Source organism: Toxotes jaculatrix, chromosome 9 (genome assembly GCF_017976425.1).
Source record: "Toxotes jaculatrix isolate fToxJac2 chromosome 9, fToxJac2.pri, whole genome shotgun sequence".
In the NCBI taxonomy this organism is placed as follows: Eukaryota; Metazoa; Chordata; class Actinopteri; family Toxotidae; genus Toxotes; species Toxotes jaculatrix.
In genome coordinates, this window is record NC_054402.1 from 21,080,593 (window position 1) to 21,102,235 (window position 21,643).

At 41.1% G+C, this 21,643-nt stretch overlaps 1 protein-coding gene across 1 annotated transcript; it reads right to left on the reverse strand.

Annotated features, from left to right (window-relative positions):
- Positions 1 to 1,555: 1,555 nt before the first annotated feature.
- Positions 1,556 to 19,948, reverse strand: LOC121187444 (myelin protein zero-like protein 2). Its single transcript, XM_041046697.1, has 5 exons — positions 19,665 to 19,948; positions 7,245 to 7,414; positions 6,671 to 6,881; positions 5,501 to 5,672; positions 1,556 to 3,987 (listed from the first exon to the last, which is right to left on the reverse strand). Exons 1-5 carry the CDS (start codon positions 19,717 to 19,719, stop codon positions 3,831 to 3,833), a joined length of 765 nt encoding a protein of 254 aa, XP_040902631.1. The 5' UTR covers positions 19,720 to 19,948; the 3' UTR covers positions 1,556 to 3,830.
- Between the last annotated feature and the right edge of the window lie 1,695 nt (positions 19,949 to 21,643).

Here is a 21,643-nt window from a genome sequence, read left to right on the forward strand (position 1 = left end):
CTCATGTTCTGATCTTCTTGCAAAATCAAAATTTACTCCAAATCTCTGTGGACACCCTCTCTGATATGCGACAAAGACGTGGTGGAGACACAGCCCCCCCATTCACAAGTACAGTGTTTATATTGTATCTGTTAATAATATTATGTAACAGTTCCCACACTGAGGCAGGGATATCACTTCCTTTTTTGAATAGATCCTGAGCTGCAGGACTTGCCTTACCTGGGAGCATTCACAATTTCTGCGTTCCACACTGCTGTATTGTGTTAACCATATTATATAATCTGCTTTAATTTGATAGAGACATCCTCTGCTGGAAGATAAAGTCTTATGGCTCTTACACACAGCTCTACATTGTGTTATGTACTGTGAGAGTGAATACAGGGCTTCTCTGTCTGGTCACAGGAGCATGGTCTCAGTTTCAGCTGAAATCTTCTCAGTCCCAATGAAAGCCCTCCCCACTTACTGGCTTTCTGGCGACTGTGGTCAACAAGAGACCTGTTCTTCTGTTGTCAACACTGGAGGGAGACAAATAAAGGTGATTTAAATTGCTCCAGCCAGACGGTGTATGTAACCATTATCCTTCATCCCAAAAAAAAAAAAAGTCCTTCGGTCTTTTCATCAGTTTATATGGACTCTATGCACAAAACAGTCGATGAAAAGTTGTACTGTGCACTGCTACACTCCAGTACACTCACTGTGTTTTAAAGGTTTCACATACAGAGAAACTTTTTCTTTGGCCTGTCACAAACACGTACAACAACATTACTCAATAGCTTCAATTGCTATAGGAGGCCCTACTATATGCAATACACTGAGGCAAATGAAGCTGCCTCTCTGCCTCTAGAGTGACTGGATTAATAACTGTTGTTTGCATGTGTGGGTGCGTACGTGTATGGAGAACTACATCCATCAAAATAAGTCACTCACAGTCCAGCATTCATACAGTCCCATAGGTACATGCCAGTGAGGTGATTTGTTTTCTCTTTCTGCAACCTGCCGTGCCAAGCTTGTGTTTCGGTATGTTGGTGTGTGTGCGCACACACGAGTAAGTGTGTGTGTAAAGGAATTTAATGCTTTTCCACATTGCTGTGCCAGGTACGACCCATCCTAAGGTGTGGAATGCAGACTAAAAGGAGAGAGAGAGAGACAGAAGTGAAGCAAGACCAAAAGCAAATAGGAGAGAGAGAGCAGGAAAGACATTTCATCTTTGGTAAAGAAAGCACACAATGTTTCCACTACTTCCTTTATTAAACAGAACCTCCATTCATCTGCTCTTCAGAGAAATTATTAAAGTGTGTTACAGTAATGAACATAATGTGGTAGAGAATGGAGTATTAGCTGAGTCATGAACAAGGAATGGTTGAGAACCCCTCTGTCAGGAGTGTGGTTCGTGTTTCCTTATGTTATCCTGAGGAATTAGAAGTAAAACACTTAGGTTTACACAAAAATCAGTCTGGATTCAATCAGTTATGTTTAAAGCTCAACTTCTTTCTTTTTTTTTATTTGGTAATGTGTCAAAAACCTCATCATGGGGAGGTAAGGGTGAGAGCAACAGTTAATCTCTGCCTGGTGTGCCAATTTATTTCCTTTTTTTCCCAAAATGCCTTTTGGTAACAATTTTTTTTTTTTTTTTGTGGGTGGATAGAGTGATAGCAGTGATGACAATGTACTCCCAATCAAGAAAACAGTTGTATTCCTCGCTCAGGGATGAGAACAGAGAAAACAGAATATGTGTTTTTTCTTCATTGAGCGTCGGCGCAAAACTCGATGTTTAAATGTTTTGGATAGCTGCTCTGAGACCAAATGAACCAGGATATGCTAGAAATGTTTTTTGTAGCATTACATCATTACCACATGTGACTGTCATGCTGTTTCTCAGCAAAGCAAACTTTAGTAATCGTTTATAAAATAAGCCCTGAACATGTTGATTTCCACACACACAGCTGATTCTAAGCTTCAGTGAAACATCTAGAGACCACACTTTCGTTTTATCAGTTCAACACTAGTGCCACCACTAATGTAATTATTTAGCTTTGGATAAACGGGCTGTGCCTCTTGCCCACCCTGTCCCTCTTTTTAGTGTTAGTCATCCACGCTCTGACCCCAACTACACACTCACACACACACACACACACACACACACACACACACACACACACACACACACACACACACACACACACATACACACACTCTAAGTCTGTCAGTCAGTAACTAAAGCTGCACCCAGAGGGACAGACTTTGATCAATGCACACATGCACACAAATAGGCCCACAAACACACACGCACGCACACACAAAGATATAGAGTAACATATTCGTGGTCATGAACAATCTCATCCAGCAAACAAGCAAACCCAGACTGAAGTCACAAAGGCAAGCATAGCTAATAGGATAAATATCGAACCTGCAACAAATTAAACAACAACTTCACTGCAGTAAAGCTTACAGGTAAACACACCATCAGCACACAACTGGAGGTGCATTAAAAATAATGATGCATAATAAATGCCCGATAACAAGACTCCTCTCTTACATAATAGATGAGTTCTGTCAAATCAGGCCAAGTTGTGTCTGATAGTTTGTATCAAAAGCCAATTAGTGTCAGCCAATTAGTTCAGATTGACTCTGTGTGGTGAAATTTATTTGACACAATGTGGTAAAAGATTTAAAGGCACTTTTATTAGAAAATCTTCTTTTTCTATTTTTTTTTTTAATAAAAGCTCTATTACAAACAAACACAGTGACATTTTAAAACAACAGAACAAAATACTTCTGGCATCATCTAAAAAAAAGAATTACTATGAACATAGTATTACATCTCAGTAAAAGTACAAAATTCTGTCGCAAAAGGAAGGAAGACTGTTATTACAATCATTTGTTAGTAGATGTGATGCATTCACAGACGCATGAAGAGACAACAGGCTCTCAAGGACATTTTGCCATCAAAGGGTTTTCAGATCTGACTGTGCGCTCCCACACGCAGCACAGGACATTTGCGTGCATGCGGCTGCTCGCCCACTGATCAAGTATTTGGCCTTCAGACTCACTGAAAGCAACATCACATTTATGCTTTTTTATCCAAGTAATCTGAGGTGACTTATTGTAAGCCCCTCAGCCTACATGTGGAGGATAAAACTGCTTTTAACAAGTGCTCAGAGACTGGCAGGTATTATGATGATGTGAGCTGTAAAACTAAAGCATGTAAGACGATCCTACACATTCAGTCTGATATGGTCCATTAAGTCAATGAGAAGAAGTTATAAACACCCAACTAAATATAAAGGTCTGTGTATGGCTCATCACGGAAGCTAACACTGTCCTCACTCTAACAACCAATATGCCAACACCTTCAATGAAATCATCTGCTTGCTGCAACTGATTTTAGTGACTTCTGACACTGAACAAGATCCATGTCAAGAAGAAGAGACAGTTATTGAACATGAATTGACTTCTTTTCCCTTCATGACAGCAGCCACGCCAGCTTGAGGATTACGATGCCTCTCACTACACAAGCCCTGCAGGTTTCACCCAGCATTTCTTCACTCATGAGATTTCTGGACGCACTCTCTGTTTCATAGCCTTGATCATTATCAAAAGCCAATTTCTTTGGTCTTATTCAGAAACTTTCTTTCCGTTTTCCTCTTATTCAGGAACAATGCGTTTGTTTCCGACATAGCAGCAGCAGAAGTAGCAGAGCTCTCTTCATCTAACCTCCACTCAGCGGAAATGTGGAATTTAATCCATGGCTGCCATCTGGGCATCCCTCCAGCAAGCTTCCTGGCTGCCTTCACATCAGTGATGCTGTCTCTGTGTCTATCTCCACCTCCTCAGTCGGAGTCATCGCCTCCGTCGTCATCTGAGCTCGGGCCCTCCTCCTCTGACGAGCTCGGGTCTTTGGTGCTGGCCTCTGAGATCATGCCATCTGAACTGTCAATCTCTATGGACGTCTGTGATACGTAAAGATGGACGGCCCTCGATGGGTGGCTGGGACACACACACACACACACACACACACACACACAGTGGGGACAGGGAAACATGCACCAGGGGGAGGTAAGACCAAAATAACACATACACATGCACACACATGGATATGCATTCATATTCATGAATTATTTATGTACATGCATGTGCATAAGTCACACACAATGGGGAGAGGACAAAGACAAACAGGCAGCAACACAAACACAGCAGCAGGGACAGAGGGTTAGAATCACACAGGGTTAAGTCGTCGCAAGTTGAGAGTGAAGGTTGATCTAAAATATCTGTTTACCCATCTGCATCTGATCTGGGTAAAATTATTTCCTTCCAAGTTTTTCTGTGAAAGATTCGGTTTGAAGTCTGAATAAATACGATCAACCAAGATGACGGTAAAGTAGTCAGCTTTTCCTTGAGAGGCTTGGCTTTTGAACTTTATCGCAACACAGTTAGGGCACCTATTACAGAGAGATCTGAAAACCCAAGAGAGAGGCAAAGAAGTCCCGCATGCCCAGAAAAACTGACAAAATAGCTCATTGTTAAAAACAGACAATAGGTCATCAGATGTGAACAACATTGCAACTTTGTCAGTGAAATTTTTAATTGATATTGCATTAAGTGCTAGTGATTTTTTTTTTTAAATAAAAGTACGAAATGTCTGTTTCGAACAAGTGCTCATGGGTTTCAGTTATTTGACAGCATCTTGATTATTTCTGCAGCAGTCACAAAAATCAGTCACCACAGAATCGCAGAAAAACACCACCATACAACTTCAGCAGTGAAACAAAATAGAAATGTACACCAGCATATCCTCCTGCAGGTTCAGACCAACTAAAGTTAACACAACCACTGAAATGAGAGTAGATAAAAGCTGCGTATGGGGTTTCATAATGTTTCCCATCATCTGGTAATTAAAATTCAATTTCAATAGAAGCTATGAAACTGCTCATTCATTGTTCTGCGGCTTCTATTGTTTGATGTGATAACAAATCAAACATGTGGCTTGTACTGAATTTGTATGTCAGGGGTCAAAATGTATTAGTAGGGAAGTAAACAGCAGGAATACACCATTGTTCTACCTCTACATTATCAAAACATAAACTCTAAACAGGAAATGTGTTTGGAAGCCCATTTAGCTGAATAAGAAAAGATGAGCTGATAAAACTGTTGGTTTTCCCAAGAAGTAAAAGGCACATGGTGATATGGTAAAAGATACACAGCAGTCTGGCTGAAGTTCTGCATCTACAGCTTTTTTTTACACAAAGGCACAATCTCATTTTATGTTTTTTTGTGCTTAATGACAGCTGCCCATCAACTGGTCCAGGGTTTGGGACTGCAGTTGGAGAGGAGGGAGGAAGTGAAGTGTCCAGTAGGAAAAGAGCCCCAGACCCCAAAAGGGAGCACCACATGCCCCGATCCCCAGAGTCAGACAGAGAGAATGAGAGAGAGAGAGAAAGTGTGTGGCTTCTCCTGCTCCTCTCTCTACCCTCCTCTTCCTCTGTCTTTCTCTTGGTCTTACCACGCAGTGGGGTCTTTTCTCTCTTTGCGGGGAGCCTCCTCGTTCCCTTCCAGCTGTCTCTGTCTCCTCTTCTTGCACCTCCTGCAGGATACGATGATGATGAGGAGGATGACCACAGCAGCGATCCCGCCCCCGATGGCCAAAGCCAGAAGGAGGAGTTCGGAGAAAGAGGCTGCACAGGTGAGAAGGAAAGACAAGCACACAGACTGAGTGTGATTACTGGAAAAAGCAAAAGTGCCAACACTGTTCAGAGATATTTTATAGTGCATCTGTAGACGAGCAGCTGCTCACACAAAAGAAATTAAATTTTTTAGCCATTCTTAGGTTGGCAATGGGAGTTGGTCGGTCACTTTGGTCCAGACTGAACTATCTCGACAATTGATGGATCGATTGCGGTGAAATTTAATACACACATTTGTGGTCCTCAAAGGATGAATCCCAATGACTTTGGTGCTGCCCTGACTTTTCCATTAGCACCACCATGATGTTCACATTTGTGGTTTTGACTCAAAAGTCAAAACCAAAGGTTGCCATTAAATTTTATTCAGCCATTAAAATATAACATAATTAATCGCAGCGACTTTGATGATCATCTGATTTTTCATCTGGCACCACCTTCAGGACAAAATTTCAGTTTGTGCATTTGGTTTATTATATATTGTGTTTAGTAGAAAATGTAAGAAGCTAAATATCTAATTAAATAATTCAGCTCATCAAAGATACTTTGATCATTAACATGATAATCGGAAGTCACAGCGTTGGTTATAATTGCAGCCTAGTGCAGCAATCTCTTCTTTCAACTACTGTTCAGAGACTATAATAGTAATGGGAAATTACCTTTTAATTCTTACTGATTTTTTAAAATTCAATATGTCTGGAACATTTGCAATCTAAAATGAAATGTGACAATAGTAAAAAATCTAAAATTCATCACATCTTACAAAATTAGTCTCATTGTTCAAATAATAATTTACTTCATTTGAATCTAGTTGAGCAGTTTCTCTTACATTTAACTATATTTTCTTTTGCTTTAGTTACTTGTGCTGTCCCCCTTTTATTTGGTTTAAAAGCAAGTGATGAAATGTGGATGTTTTCGGAGACACTGGTGAAACGAGACAATATTCATGATTTATGTGAATGTATATTTTGTCTGGACATGAATCAGCTGACCTGTGGTGACGACACGGAGTCGAATCTCTCCAACCGTGCCGTGGACATCAGGCGGATTCTTGACCTGGCAGATGTAAGTGCCGTTGTAGGTGAACTTGACCTGTCGAATTATGATGGAGGCGTCGCGGCCCATGATGTCACCAGCCCAAGCGACACGCTTCCTGAAAATGCCTTCTACAGGAGGATAGGGTTTCTGCTGGTAGTAGAACACCTACAGGTGGAATTTGAAGAGCAGATTTGGTTGGAGCATCGGTGAGATTGATTGTTTGTATTGTCAGAGAGATAAAGTCTGAGACTAGACATGCTGGGGAAGGATGGTACTTTATTTTCAGAGAAAAAGAAAGTCAAGACATAAACCCCCGACCTGCTGCATATTTTTCTCTCTGTTCTCAATATGCACACACACAGAGACACACAAACACAGGCTGTCTTGGATGCTCCGTGGGGAGCCTGATGACTCACCAACTCCTATCTCAGTTGGCTGAGGGGGTGGATGCTCCCTGACACAATGAGGGAGGTTTGAGGTTTGATTATACTCTCTCTCTCTCAAACACACAGACACACACAAACTCACCGACTCCTCTCGGCCTGGTATGAGGGGTCTAAAGCTCCAGGAGATGATGACGGCGTTTGCGTTAATAGGAGAGGAGCTCTGGAATGTGCACTTGAGACGAACATCTGTCCCGTTGACTGCCTCCATATCCCCAGATGTATATATACGTATCCCGCTGACCTGCAGCACGCCTGCCCAAAACAAACATATGGCACAGCAGCAGAGTCGTTTATTTCCAAAGCAGAGTGCGCAGCATAGTGATCAAAATCAATACATACATACATGAATGCTTTCTGAGAGAAACACAAACACATATACAAAAATATGTGAGTGCATGCAGTAAACCCAGTGACCCTGCTTCTGCCTACGCAGAGCGGCTGCAAGCAAAATCACTAACTCTAAGTTTTTGCCATAATTGCATTAGATATATATAGTTTACTACACAGTGAAATCCTACAGGTTGGTCCAAAAGCTGGAACTGCGAGCTTAGATCTGCAATCAGTAAATGAACTCCCTTCAAACATCTGCTTGATTACATCCTGATGTCAGATCAGTGGGCCAAATCTGTGACACTTTATGAATAATAGCCACTTTAGCTACACGACTGCAGCTGAGACGGGGCTGAAATTGAGAGTCTGCTGTATATTATATGGATATGGACTATATCAATCTTTACAATGCATGGTACACCTATTAAATGGAAAATGAATGGACTGGAAGAGCAGAGAGAGATATTGGCAACTATTTGGTTCTTCAACATACTGATGGATGGAGCTCAGCAGAATGGAGTTAGTGCGGGCACACACAGAAACACACGTGTGCTGTCAGTGTGTGTGCTGTCACTGTAAAGTAGAGGCAGCTGGCCTCTCTCCATAACTGTAGGCTCTTGTTGATCAAGGCAGATCCTACCGTTTTCTAAACCCAACCCGTGAGAATGCATGTGAGTCTGAGTCTTTGTGAAAGTCTATGTGCAGGCTGTCGAGTCCACATCACCTGGGCTATTTATAGGGAGAACTCCATATACCCAAACAATATCAGGAGCCATGTCTGGCCTTATTAAAGTCAATGTCCTGGCACACAGCAGACCGTCCGTCTGCAGAGCTAGCAGCCACACTGTGCTCAGGGAAGCCAAGACCTGTCCCAGCTTCATTAGCAAGAGGATCCTGCAGAAGAAGCCAAACACTTGATGAGAGCTCTGATGATCAGAGACACTGACTCAGTCACCTGCGTGTAAGTTATGTGTCATTCCAGGCTTCAGTTTTTATTGATGCAGTCAGGTAGCATCGGGGTTATAAAATGGATGAGGGTTGCACAATACATGCAATGGTTTTTTAGTGCTCACTATGATGGATATGAATCGTATCATAAAGATTGTCAGGCCTAAAAAGGTGGATCAAGCTCTATTTGGCAATTTAAAATGTGGGATAAGTAAACTAAGGTGAGTTTGCACAGTGTTAAATGGCAACATAAAGCTTCAGGCAGAGACATAAGTCTAGGAAAGAAGGCAAATTGAGCCATATCGTTTCCACTACATTATAATCACAGCGACCATTAAGGCAGGAGCTAACTGGGAAAATGTCTTGGCTCCTCCGGCATCGTGTTCTGTTCCTTATCAGGCTGGAAAGAGTTTCCTGTGGGCTGGGATGAGAGAGCGAGGCGACCAGACAGCCCCCACACAGCATTAAACGGACAGGCCCCTCTCTCATCGCCGGGCCCTGACAGCATTCTAATAGTCTAATGTGTTTTAAATGAGCCCAATGAAACCTGGGAGGAGTGTGAAAGAGTAAGTGATACAGGCAGAGTACGCACTGCAAGAAATGTCCATCTGTGCAAATTATCAGGTCTTGTTTCAGAATCAAAACTGTATCTTTCTTGAGAAAAAAAAAAACTGTGCCAGGACAGTGACACCACAGTGCTTATATTGGGATTATTCTGCTTCAGTGCCTTAGAAATAAAACAGGTACTTCAGCTTGTATCAATAAATTGCTGCTTAAGTCAAGAAAGATGTTGGAACTGTTTGGTTTGCAGTGGAAACAGAGCAACAAATCTTGCCCTCCTGGCAGAGATTTTTGCTTGCATAAAGAAAAATAAGAGTCAAACCTTGTTTCAGTATAATGATTTGCTCTGATGGATGGACTTAAAAGGGAACAAAGCCCCTCTCCCAGCTTTCTCCCTCTTCCTCATTGGGCCTGGCAGTGTATAGAAAAACTGAAGTAAGTGGATTAAACTGCATGTGTTCAGGAAATTCATTAAGCAGACTGTGTGTGTCAGATCTCAGCAGAAGAGTCCAGGCCACCAAGTAAAGGTCTCATATTCAATATTCCATGTGATGGTTGACAAAAGGGGAAGAGAGGGAACAGAGGAGTGGGAGCAGAAACGACTGTGTATTTAACTGTGTGTCTCATAAAAATGATTACCAGTCCAGTTAACAAGTTAGTGCCTCATTTCAACATTTACTTGGTTTTCTGTTTGTAGCCATGGTAGCGGTATGGGTTACATGGCAGTGTTGGTCCGTCCATCACTTTGGTCCAGACTGAAATATGTCATCAACTATTGGATGGATTGAGGTGAAATTCTGCAAATGTCCATGTTGTCCTCAAGATAATTAAATGTGTGAATCCCTTAACTTTTCATCTAGCACCATCATCAGGTCAACATTTTAATCTGCCCAAAAGTAATGATAGCCTCGCTTGAGTTTATCTTTGTTTCCTAATTACTGCTAATTAGCAAATGTTAACATGCTAACACATTAAAGTAAACCCCTGTATTTCTACATCCTTATTTCACAGAGTACACTGCACACGATTGGCTTAGTAATATAATGGAATGTCTATTCTTCTCTACAAAATAGTTTCAAATCTCATGCTGACATGATTCATCATGCTTCATAAATCAGAAGAGAAAGCAGGTCCTCCAGGCCAAAACACCTCATTTCAAATTAACCATTCTATTTACAGTACATTAATTTAAATAAGCGTTGCTAATCTCCTTTCAACAACAAAAAAACGCTTTCAACTACGCCGTCTTCTGACACAAGCTGAGCTGATTAAGAATTAAGGTTAATTGGGCCTCTTTGAAGGCAGAATGGATATTAGTGGAATGACAGAACAGTTAGGGCTATGTACAGTGCCTCAACTACTACAATAATTTGTCCCTGCAGCTAAAAATACATGATCACTATTTAATCAGTCATTAGCAGGCACTAATTGGTGAAGGAGGATGCGTGATATTTCATGATTGAAGACATTAAGCACGTAGATTTATGTTCATTTGGAGAAAGAGATAAATAAGCAGAAAAGAGAGAGTGAGCTTAAGTGATAAACAAGAGCATCATGATTGAACAGATGAGTGAGTATGAAGTGTGCGGATGGAGCTGGATAACTGGATAACAAAATGATGGAAAATGTATTATATCTATATAGGTGCAGGCTGTAAGGAGGAGATAAGATAATACAGATTTGGTTTTTGCTTGGTTGTCTGTCCATTCTCGCACTCCAACCTGTCTCTCTGTCCAGTCTAAGTCGCCGACTTGTTTATGTCAGGACATCCTGCCAGTGCTGACCACACCCAGCTTCCAGAGACGGAGATAGAGAGCTTTCACGGCTTATTAAGATGGAGTTATGTACCCTAGAGTGGAAGGCAGGGCCAGACTGCGGACAAATGTATGAATTTATCCTAATTATGTTTCAGAAATTGCAGACATTGTCCAACATGCTGTAGTTTTCTTACAAATATTTGTAGAACAATGTATGACAAAGCTATTAGAGATTTAATTCCAAAACTACAAAAACAATGAGTATGAGTTTTCAATTTTCTTGCAAGCTTATATCTTTCATGTAATCACTAGTAATATGAGTAGGGGATATTAACTCAAATGGTGCAAAGGCTTTTAAATACTTATTGTTTCTTTGGTCAGGACTCTTAGGCTGGCACGAAGGAACTGCTGAGTCAGGCCAAGAAGAAAGAAATCAACTTTCAGATGATATGAAGCATCAATAAAACCCTAGTCTCTGTATGTATTCAGATTTTGCCTCTACTCCATCTTGTGTTGACACTTTGCTTCCTCGATGACCTGAACTTGAAACTCATATAGCAACAATGTAAGACTTTCCCACATGGGATTTCACCTCAGGTCGGCATCTTATCTAACACACACTTCTGGGCATGTTTTTGTCAATGTGAACTCCAGATGTTTTTGTATTCATGAACATTTATAGCATCAGGAATAGGTGAAAGAGGTCATAAACTATTATCTTCCATTGTTATGCGTGTGTGTGTGTGTGTGTGTGTGTGTGTATGTGTGTGTGTGTGTGTGTGTGTGTTGAGGGGGTGGTGGGTGGGAGGGTTGTTTTATTATATTTATGGGGTCTAAAAACTGAGACCCCACTATTCCCCGTGAACAGAGTAAAACAAGGCTTTTGTATGTGCGTATGTGCTTATTGGACTTGGCTTGTCTCAGGGGGATCACTATTGGCACAAGCCCATACATACATACATACAAACACACACACTCCATTAGATGTACTAGTGTTGGCGTTAGTCCACAATATCTGTCAATATGTCCAATATGTCATTATAAAATGAACCTACTGAACCTTTAGTGCACTTTATTCCACCTGTCAACACCACTGGGTACAAACTCTATTGGTCCACTTGCCTGTCTGAAGCCAAAGGGGGCAAATACTTTCATCTGCTCTAAAATAATCAAACCAAGCCCACTCGAGTGTGATTAGGTTTGCTTGGCTTGGCAGTCTTCCCAAGATTGTATAAAAGCGTTCCAAGGGGGTTGAGAAAATATCAAGAAGTGCTTGACCTGCCCATTTAATATTTCACCTGATGTCAAAGACTGTAGACAAGTGCATAAGCCCCCCACCCCCCATACATGCTTTACAGTGTCTTTAGTCTCACATTGCCAGATATGTAGCTATGAATGTGCCGTGTCAGTGCAAATAACTGGAAGAAGTCATTCTTATTCTTCCATGGCTGAAACTATAGCAGCACACAATTCAGTGTTTAATTCATTCCATTCACTTTAGCTCTTTTGTGTTTTGTTTTGGAAAGATTAAAAAAAAGGCAGACCCTAAAACTCTTCATGTATGGAGTATCTCTCTTCATTCAGTGTCATGTACACTACCTCTTCAGTATATGGAGAAATCCAAAGCTTGACAGGCCTGCTGTGCCTAGCTCTGATTGCTAAGCTATGATTGGACAATTGCTGAAGGGGTTTATATTTTTGAAGCTATATTTATTTTCTAGTTCAACACTGCACTCAGAATGTGTAGTGTAGGTCAAGGCTGAGCGGCAATCCTCTGATATGTTCTGCAAAAAAAACCCCAAAAAAATTCACTTCTTTCTTGAACCATGTTGAAACTTTCCAACACATTTTCATAGAATCTCTCAAGAAGTTGAGATATTCTGCCAACAGACAAACAAACAAACAGAACTGTCTCTTCAGATTTATTTATTCTACTTGGTAACCGTTACCAAGGGTAGCATTTCCAAAACGTTAGCGTTTTCAGGCCATCCTGGGTGTGTTTCACACTGCAGAGAGGCATGCTTGGTATATTGAACTCTTGTTAGAAGTGCTCAGCAAACATTCTCTGGTATTCTAAATATTTTCTTTGAATATCTCAAAAACAGTCCACAGAGTGAACAAACCATGCCTGCCTCACTGCACAATCCAGATTGCTGTCAAAGTTTTTGTGTCGCCTTTTAACTTGAGGGCTTGTTGATGCAGTTACTCATAAATATGCAGAATTCTAAACAGCGAAGGGAAAGCAGAGGGAACAGAGCTGTTTTTAGTAAAATAAGGTATGATAATATCCATGAACAGATAGTACACAATGATATCCCATGATACTGTGGGGATACCACACAGTTACCAATTATATTAAGTCTTCTTAGACTTTAAGAGAGGGGTGGAAACACTGCAGTAGAACTCAAGCAGCAGGCCCAGACTCTTTGAATCAGGAAATTGGTTTCATTACTTTATTTCCTAAACGGTGTGTGCTTGTGCCTTTCCTCTCTTCATTATGGCTCAGAAACAAAGGGACCACCAGAGGAAACCTGATTTTCTGTTGCACCGGTTTTGGAGGAAACACTTAGGACAGAATCAAACACACAAAGAGCTCAGCGGATTACAAAGACTCTCTTCTCTTCTTTGTGAGAGGTTTCACAAGCTCAGGTTAGTTTTCTCCCTTTTTTTTTTTTTTTTAACAGTGCCTGTCTTTCATGCAGGGCTGGACTAAGGGCTGGGAATAGCAGGTTCAGGTAACACTGTGTTTGCAGAGGAGGAGGACACAGAGTTGAGGGAGAGGGTGAGTGTTGAGTGGTGTAATGGGAGGGAATCCCTGAGATGGACACCACTGTGTGTATCATACTGAGCTGTATGTTTTCTCTATGCACTTGAAAATGAAGTTGTGCCAAAACAAGCAAAATCACCATACGGAGGAAGGTACATGCTCATACACTTCTGTGCACTTTTGTTCTGGGGTTGTTTTTTGAGGTTCAGGCTCCTTTGTTCCAATGAAGGGAAATCTTAATGTTGCAGTACACAGTGTTATACAGTATTTTGCTTGCAACTTTGTGGCAAAAGTTTATAGAAGGCCCTTGTCTGCTTCTACATAACAGCAACCCTGTTTAGGGTTTTAGGGTTTTAGGTTCTAAAATCTTGTGGAAAGTCTTCGCAGAGGAGTGAAGGCTGTTAAAACAGCAGATTTATGAACATGGTTTTGGAATGACATGTGCAACTATCACATAGAGGTGTAAGATTCAGGCATCCACATACTTTTTTTTTTGCCACACGCTGAATGATAAAAGTAAACATAAGCACATACCACAACATAAGGACTCTCTTTCACGTCAACACTATATTCAGTCCTTATCTGTAAAAGTGTAGCTTATTTTATGAATTATTTTTATTTTTGGTGCTAATCTCTCTGTTTCTGTACATACTGCACTCAGACAACTGGGCAGGACTTTCATCAGAAGTTCTGTTGAAGGAGCTTGACTTCCTGCAGGTATCACGGCAGGAAGTCAAACTCTTTCATCCACACTGACTTTCCTTACTCACGCCTTCCTAACTCCAAACAAAGCTGGTGTATAAAATGTATCAGAGCCACAGAAACGAACCAGACACCGGCGCTTTGGAGCAGCTCATCTAAAAGCCTTTATTAACTTGATTTATGGGGATTCACTTTTTGTTTATATATAGAGAAAAAAAAACATATATTTCTATTCTACTTTCAACCCTATAGATGTAAGAACTACAGAAAAAGCACAAAAGTATGTCTGAAAAGACTCTAAAGGTCAGTCTAAACAGAGACCAAGCATCAATCTCTTTTTTGAACTCTTTCTTCCTCTCCTTCTTTCCCCCTCCACCTGCTTCCTCCAGGCCAATTGTAATTCATCAGGCAGCGGTACCCAGAGGAAACGTGTAGTGGGTGAGAGAGGATAAGAGTTTAATCCATCAAACCTCTTCCACTCCCACCTCGCAGCTGACTCAACAACTTCTCCCCAGGATTACAAAGTCCTAAGGGGGGGTCCAATGAGTATGCTTCTCACTACAAGCCCACAGGCCACTGTTGGACGGACTATCCAACTCTCAAAAGACAGTCTTAGTTTCACATATTTATTATGAGGCTAGACTGGCCGTATGTTCAGTGTCCTGCAGTGGTATGAGTCAGAGTGAATCCAGTCCCACTGTGACTTCCACCTCTGCTCCTGAGCAGATGAATATGTCAGCGAATGACAATATATACACAAATCTGAAACCACACTGTGGAGGAGGTACAGACCTCTGTGCTTCGCTTTCCACCAATTTATTCTAATGAAAATCAGTTTACTTTTTACTCAGTCTGTGAAAACTGTGGTATGTTTTCTGTGACTCTGACATGAGTTTTTAAAGCTGTGAATGTAAGGAGCAGACCAGAATTAGCAAGGGGCTAAAAGCATGTTTAAAGGAGTATTCCTCCCCCATGTAGCTACTGTATATATTGTAGATGAGCAAGAATAAAAACTGGCTGGACACTGGACTGCTGTGCTATTTTTCCAGAGCGAGCTTGAACCCACCCCAAATCCAGAAAAGCACTCCTATGTATGCCAGTGACATAGGAAATCATTCAAGTGTACAAGTGTGACTGAACCTTTGCCGCCTGTCCTTCACCCGTCCCACCCACTGACCCCTCCCCTTCTCTCCTCAGCTTACGCTCTCATTCACTCAAATGAGCTGAGTCCAGTGTCAGATAATTAGCGAGCAAAAGCGGATGAGTAGCTGCCTCTACTACTCTTTCAATATACTGCAGAGATCACATTTTAAACAACACTGGCTGGACATACAGGAGCACATGCAAAAAGTCTGTAGTCTGAGTAACTCTATCATCGTGGCTTCTCTGTATTTAATCCCAAATTATTCAGAAAATGGCAACTGATGCTGAAATTCCTCTTGGCTCTCTGCAAATCAGATGACTCACAAACCCCTGCTGATGTTATTTGGAAACTGTTGATTCACTCCATGTGCCGTAAACCTAGTGGAGGTTTTGCTTTCACTGGAAGGTTTACCTGTTTACGGTAACTCTAAATACTTTTGAGAACCAGTGACACAAACAGAAACCCATGCTCACAGATATGTAGTATTTGCATTTGTACAGACACAGATGGAAATTTGCCATGTGTGTGTGCACAGACACTCAAACCTCAGATGAACTTGCGAACACAAAAACTTTCTTTTCAGTGAGAAATGTATTTCAAATCTCTGTTTACATTTGGAGCCAAACACAATCTTATGATTTAAACATTACTCAGGGAGTGCCTTGCTTTCACACTCCAACACTTCACAGATGCGCCCTAAGCCCTCTGTGTTGGGGATTGGTTGTGTTCTTGCATATGAACGCGTCATTGTCGACCCTACACACCCCAAGGCAATCCCATCAGCCTAACACAAAGGCCAGACGTCCTCCTAGGTGTCTCAACACACAGCCTGGGTACAACATGTCAAAAGACACAGCTCTGCTTTGTTATGCTGACCTATTAATGTGGCAAGATTAGAGATGCCGTGGAAGAGAGATAACTGTCACATACCAGTGAACAGAAACAAGAAGCTGCTCATCTGCTATAAACCTGACAGAGTTAAAGTGAACCCTAAACAACCAGCGTAAGCCCCTGGCATGCCGCAGTCAACAACAGCCATTTGTTCACATGTGTGAGCATGTGTGTTCTAAACCTGTAAGGCAGGACAAGCTGGCACACGTCAGCTTGTGAACATTTCATGTTTCTCTTTAGAGAAAATGTTCGAGGAAGACAAAGGAATTAGAAGAAAAGGAATTAACGTAAAGCACAGAAACACACAAAAAACTGGATGGAAAAAAGTAAAGACTTTTAATCTCCTGTCTGTGAGAGTAATCTGGTATAAACTGTTACAGCTAATCTAGTGTTTTCAGTGTGTTTCCCTTCCTCATTAGCCAGTCACAGCGTGGCTGCAATTTTGAATCCAAGTGGTCAGACACAGGAAAGAATGGGTTTGAATGTAACCTGCTATGTAATCTTTCACAACAGTAATTTAAAAAATGCCAGTACAGAACAATGAAGACTCAGCAGATTATGTCTATTTACTGTGGTATTTTCTTTAAAAGTCAACACTTTGTAAGAGAAGTCTGACTGCTTACCGTTCAAACATCAGCACGCTCACCACGAGTCAGCTGGTTTTGGTGATTTGAATAACTGAAAATTTGTTTGATTTGTTATCTGTATAAATCTACAATTAATATTTTTTGGCCATTTTTGGGGGGAAGTGGAAACAACACATCATCAACATATCAGCACCTTCTCAGATGATATGGGAAACTCTGTTGCTTACTTACATATCCAGCAGTGGCGGAGTTGTGTTTGTGTCCACCTGGTAAATGTAAGCCAGATATTCACTCTCTGTTGTTTTTGGAATCTATCAACTCCTGAGAGAAATATCTGGTTATTTTATCTGCTATGCTCCACTATGTTCACCGGTTAGAGGCTAATTAAGTCTGTGCTGACTGGTTTAGGCACAAAAACGACTTGGTTAGGCTCAGGAAAAGATTGTGGTTTAGGTTTAAACAAGTACTTCCCTAACATGAGAAGGCCTTTGTCATCATGGTTAGAACAATAAACACAAGGTTAAGATTGTGGAGTAGTCATGGTTGAAGAAACGACAATGACTACCGTTCTAAAACAGGAAACAAAAAGTCTCCCATTTCAAATTCTTGTGTTTTGTGCTAAATTAAATTGCCTGAATCTAACACACAGAAAACCTGGGGCTAACAATATTATTACAGTACAAGACGAGTGGTTGCTTTTTGTGTCTTTGAGTTGACTGTACTTGATGGGAACTTGGGTGAGGGGGAACAAAGCACAAAGGGTAGGAGTGGTCTAAACAACCAAACAATCTAGGCCCAAACTAAAAAGCAAAATGCCATTTTAACTGGGAAGCTAAAGAGAAAAAAAGAACAGTTCTTGTGTAAACTATGCAGGAAACATCTTGCAAAACATGTTTTTTGAGTTGGTGGATGTTCTGTTTTCATTCTATCACGCTGGGCCTCCACCTCCATGAGAGTCTGAGAGTCATAAAACACAAGAGCTTGTCACTGATCCAGCATCTATCACAAGAACAAATATAAAAAGACCAAATCTGGTCATGATCACGTCTGTTCTGAGAAGCAATTCCATTTTGGTGTTTCACATTTCTCCCAAAAGCATCCTGACACAAATTACGATTTATGGTGTTTTTTTCTTCTTCTTCTTCGTTTTTTTTTTAAGCACACTTTACAGAATAGAAAGTAGTGCATTTATCTTTGAGTGCAATGAGGGATTTTTCACACTCACAACACTTGCTGTGATCATGTTTGCAGCAGTGAGAGGAAAGGGAGATTTTATTCTGTTTGGTCTGTATCATATATCCTTAAAAAACAGGCTCCTCACAGCGAGTCTGCAAAGGAATACTAACTGTCTTTGATCAGAGCAGTGCATGTCAAAACAGTGGAGGGCTGATGGGTAAATGTGTTAGCTGTGCGCTGTCTTAATGTCACTTATCTCTCTACCTACAGGGACAGAGATGAGAGGCGAGAGAAACGAATAAAAATTGTTTTGCACGCTGTAAAATTGCAGTTGTGTACCGTACATGTCTAATGAAGATGAGATGATGAGCGTGCTGGCTTGTTTCATCATGCTGTACTGTTCTGCCAACAAAACAAAGCCAAAGGCAGTGGAAGTGATTACAGCGTAACAGACATAAGAGCTGAGATGCTGCTGAGCTGTAATCAGTTCCAACTTGCTCTCCTTCATCCACATGCCGTTATTTGATCATCTATCCCTCTATATCAGTATATTTAATCATCCCCTGCTCTGTCTGTATCAGCCTGTGACTGTGCTCTGGCTGATCTGCAAGCACATGCTCCTTGTAAACATAAGCAGCTTGCTACTATAGTGAATCCCTACATTGTGCTTTGGCAGTGGATGGACATGTTCAATCAATGTAATCCACTTAACTGGGATGGAAACAGATTACTTCAAGGTTAAACAACCTGAATGAATTGCCATCGATACGCCAAATCATGATATTAAAACGTGTTCCATTAGCCGCGCCATTAAGCTGCAGCGTTTGGATGAGAGCGGCTCTAACAAACGGAAATGATCTGTTAGTGTTTATTTACATAGTTGTGTGTATCTGACAAGTTGTTACGATCCAACTGACATTTCCTGGACTCCCTTATACGGGAAGCAGGTGGACTTATCTGCCTCCAGCGGGCCACTTCACGGTCACTGCAAACGTAAGCACGGATGCACTTTAATAGGCAGGAAAGGAGCGAGTTTGCATAAAACCAAAACACAATGCGGCCAGGATTCGTTGCCGGCAAATGCTGTAAAGTCATTATGCTGTCAAAGGTGGCCACTTCAGTGACCCACCCGGCGGTGCCACCGGTGCCAAGTTCTCCACTTCCCAATGACGCACGAGGGCCGCTCAGAGATGGAGGTCAGGGGTCCCTGTGGAGCTTTCGCTAATGGACACACAATCACGGTTTTCTCTTTTACTTTGAACCTCTATTGTCGGGAGCGTCTCTAAAGGGTCGACCTTCTATGTCTTAAGATTACTCTTGGGATGTGAAAAAACACTGATATACTGTAGGCACATTTCTACTTTTTGCTGTGATAGTATTCGCTTGTTTGAGTTTGTGTTTGTTAAAAGTCTACTGTACTATATCGGCTTCTATATGAAGAATCAAAACAGTCTGTCATTGGCTGAGTTATAAAATCTGAGAACACAAACTTGGCTAAATCACACTAAGCGTTTAATTCCAATACAAATAGTGTTGAACAGCAGTCCACATTAAAGCCAAATAAATAAATAAAATTATAATAAATCTAATAAATCTAAAATAAATCAGATTACCCGCTCACACCAAACCAGGGTCTCACCTGAAGCTGCGAGTCCAGACAGGACGGCGAAGAAATAGAGCCCTTTTACGCACATTGGATGGACGGCAGCTTGTCCGTTGACCAATCGATCGGGAGTCAACTAACCCACTGAGACTCCCCCGCCGACTCACAGAGACAGGAAACCCGACCGACAAGTCTTTGGATCCCCTCTCGAGAGGGATGAAAACATGGATTTACGACGAGTATTCTCCTCTGCCTTGTCTCTCCAAAGACGCGTCCCGACTCGCCGCTGCCCTCTTACATTTAATTTCAGCACCCTCCCACCACATTTTCGGGCGGAGTAACAAAGTCACACACTCTCCTTGCTGCCTCCTTATCTCCCTCACACGTTAACACACAAAGCCTGCAAAATTCCTGATGGTCACCCAACCTGTTCTGCTGCTGCGTAAAATTCATTTACATGTGTGGTGTCATGCCACAGCTGTTGCGCAAACTCATGTCCACAGAGGTTATTCAGTGTTGTACAGACAGTTTATGTTGACACCTTACACGATCTAATTACGATCTAATGTTAGATGATGTGATGTGCTATGATACAATAAAACAGCCTCCCTGTGCGAACTTAATGACATGTGACATGTTCCACGACTTCACATTATGGACCACTGCGTGGTTCTAAACACATTTAATCTGCTCTCACTGTGAGAATAACCGTCCCAGATTAAATTCTATTCACTGTCAAATTAGTGAAATGTGTCTGTAAGTCTGTAAGTCTATTTATTTATTTATTTATTTATTTATTTATTATTATTTTATGTTTTTTACAGTAATGGGAGAGCAGCAGGAGGCTGTACAGTTTATTCACTGTGTGAAATTGGCTGGTTACTGGTTTGAACCACTTGGGGGCAGAGCCGCACTTTGATGTGCATTACCTCGGTGATTCTGAAGTTAGAAAGATCAAAAGTTCTCAGCTTTTTATGTCTGACGTGTCTCCATGTTTCATCAGACTTAAGGGTGAAATCCTACTTAGTAAAATACTATGGTATGACAAGTGCATTTACGATTGTGTTAGCTTCAGAGAGGTTGTATAAAAAGCTCAATAGTCAACCTAAAAAAGATTAAATCTTTTAGATCCTCAACTGTAGCTCTCATAGATGTCAGACGTTTTCAAATATGTACTGCTACAGTAAATATAAGCTTTATAACATGCAAATATATAAGTTCATGAGCTGTGACATAAAATGATGAACTGAAAAAAAAACACCGCCAAGGAAGCAAGAAAATATTAGTCAGTCAGTATCAGTATCAGTGTCAGTGTCTAATACCACAGTAGGGTTCATAAGTAAACTAACAGCTTAATTGACGGTTAACACACAGTCTAATCCTTTATAATTCAAATTCAAATTTCAAAATTCAAAATTCAAATATAAGCCATTGTAAAGGAAAAGTTCTTGGTTGCCAGGTTGTGGCTGGAACTTATCTTCCTCCGGACAGACACGTGCTTTGTTTGATTAGCTCTTCAGTTCATCATGAAGAGTCCTCCCATGGATTGTTTGACCTCTGACCTTCCGGAAAGCAGCAACAGAGCATCTGGACCAAAATCCATTTGTTAACTTATTAACATTTACAGCTGCAGGCTTGGTGGATTACTGTAAGAGCCCTTTCTTATTCTTTATAATTACAATTATAGATAACCTACAAAGTTTTGAAAGTGAGGAACTCTTGACCCTTGTAATGGCTTTATGTTTAGGCGGTGGAGAGAGGACAGGAAATAGGAAGGGGGCGTGGGGGGTTTGGGGGGTGGGGGGTAGATGGAGAACAACATGCAACAAACCTCTGGCCACACTAAGGCCATAAGTATAAGGGCAAGATAGATAACAACTTTATTGATGACTTAACAGAAAAAGAGATTTTTCACTGACTGGCAACCCAAACCTTTCTGTTAAGAAAACATATCTACACAAAAATTTTTTAAATAAATTAATTAAAAGATAAAAGCACATAAACATGCATGTACA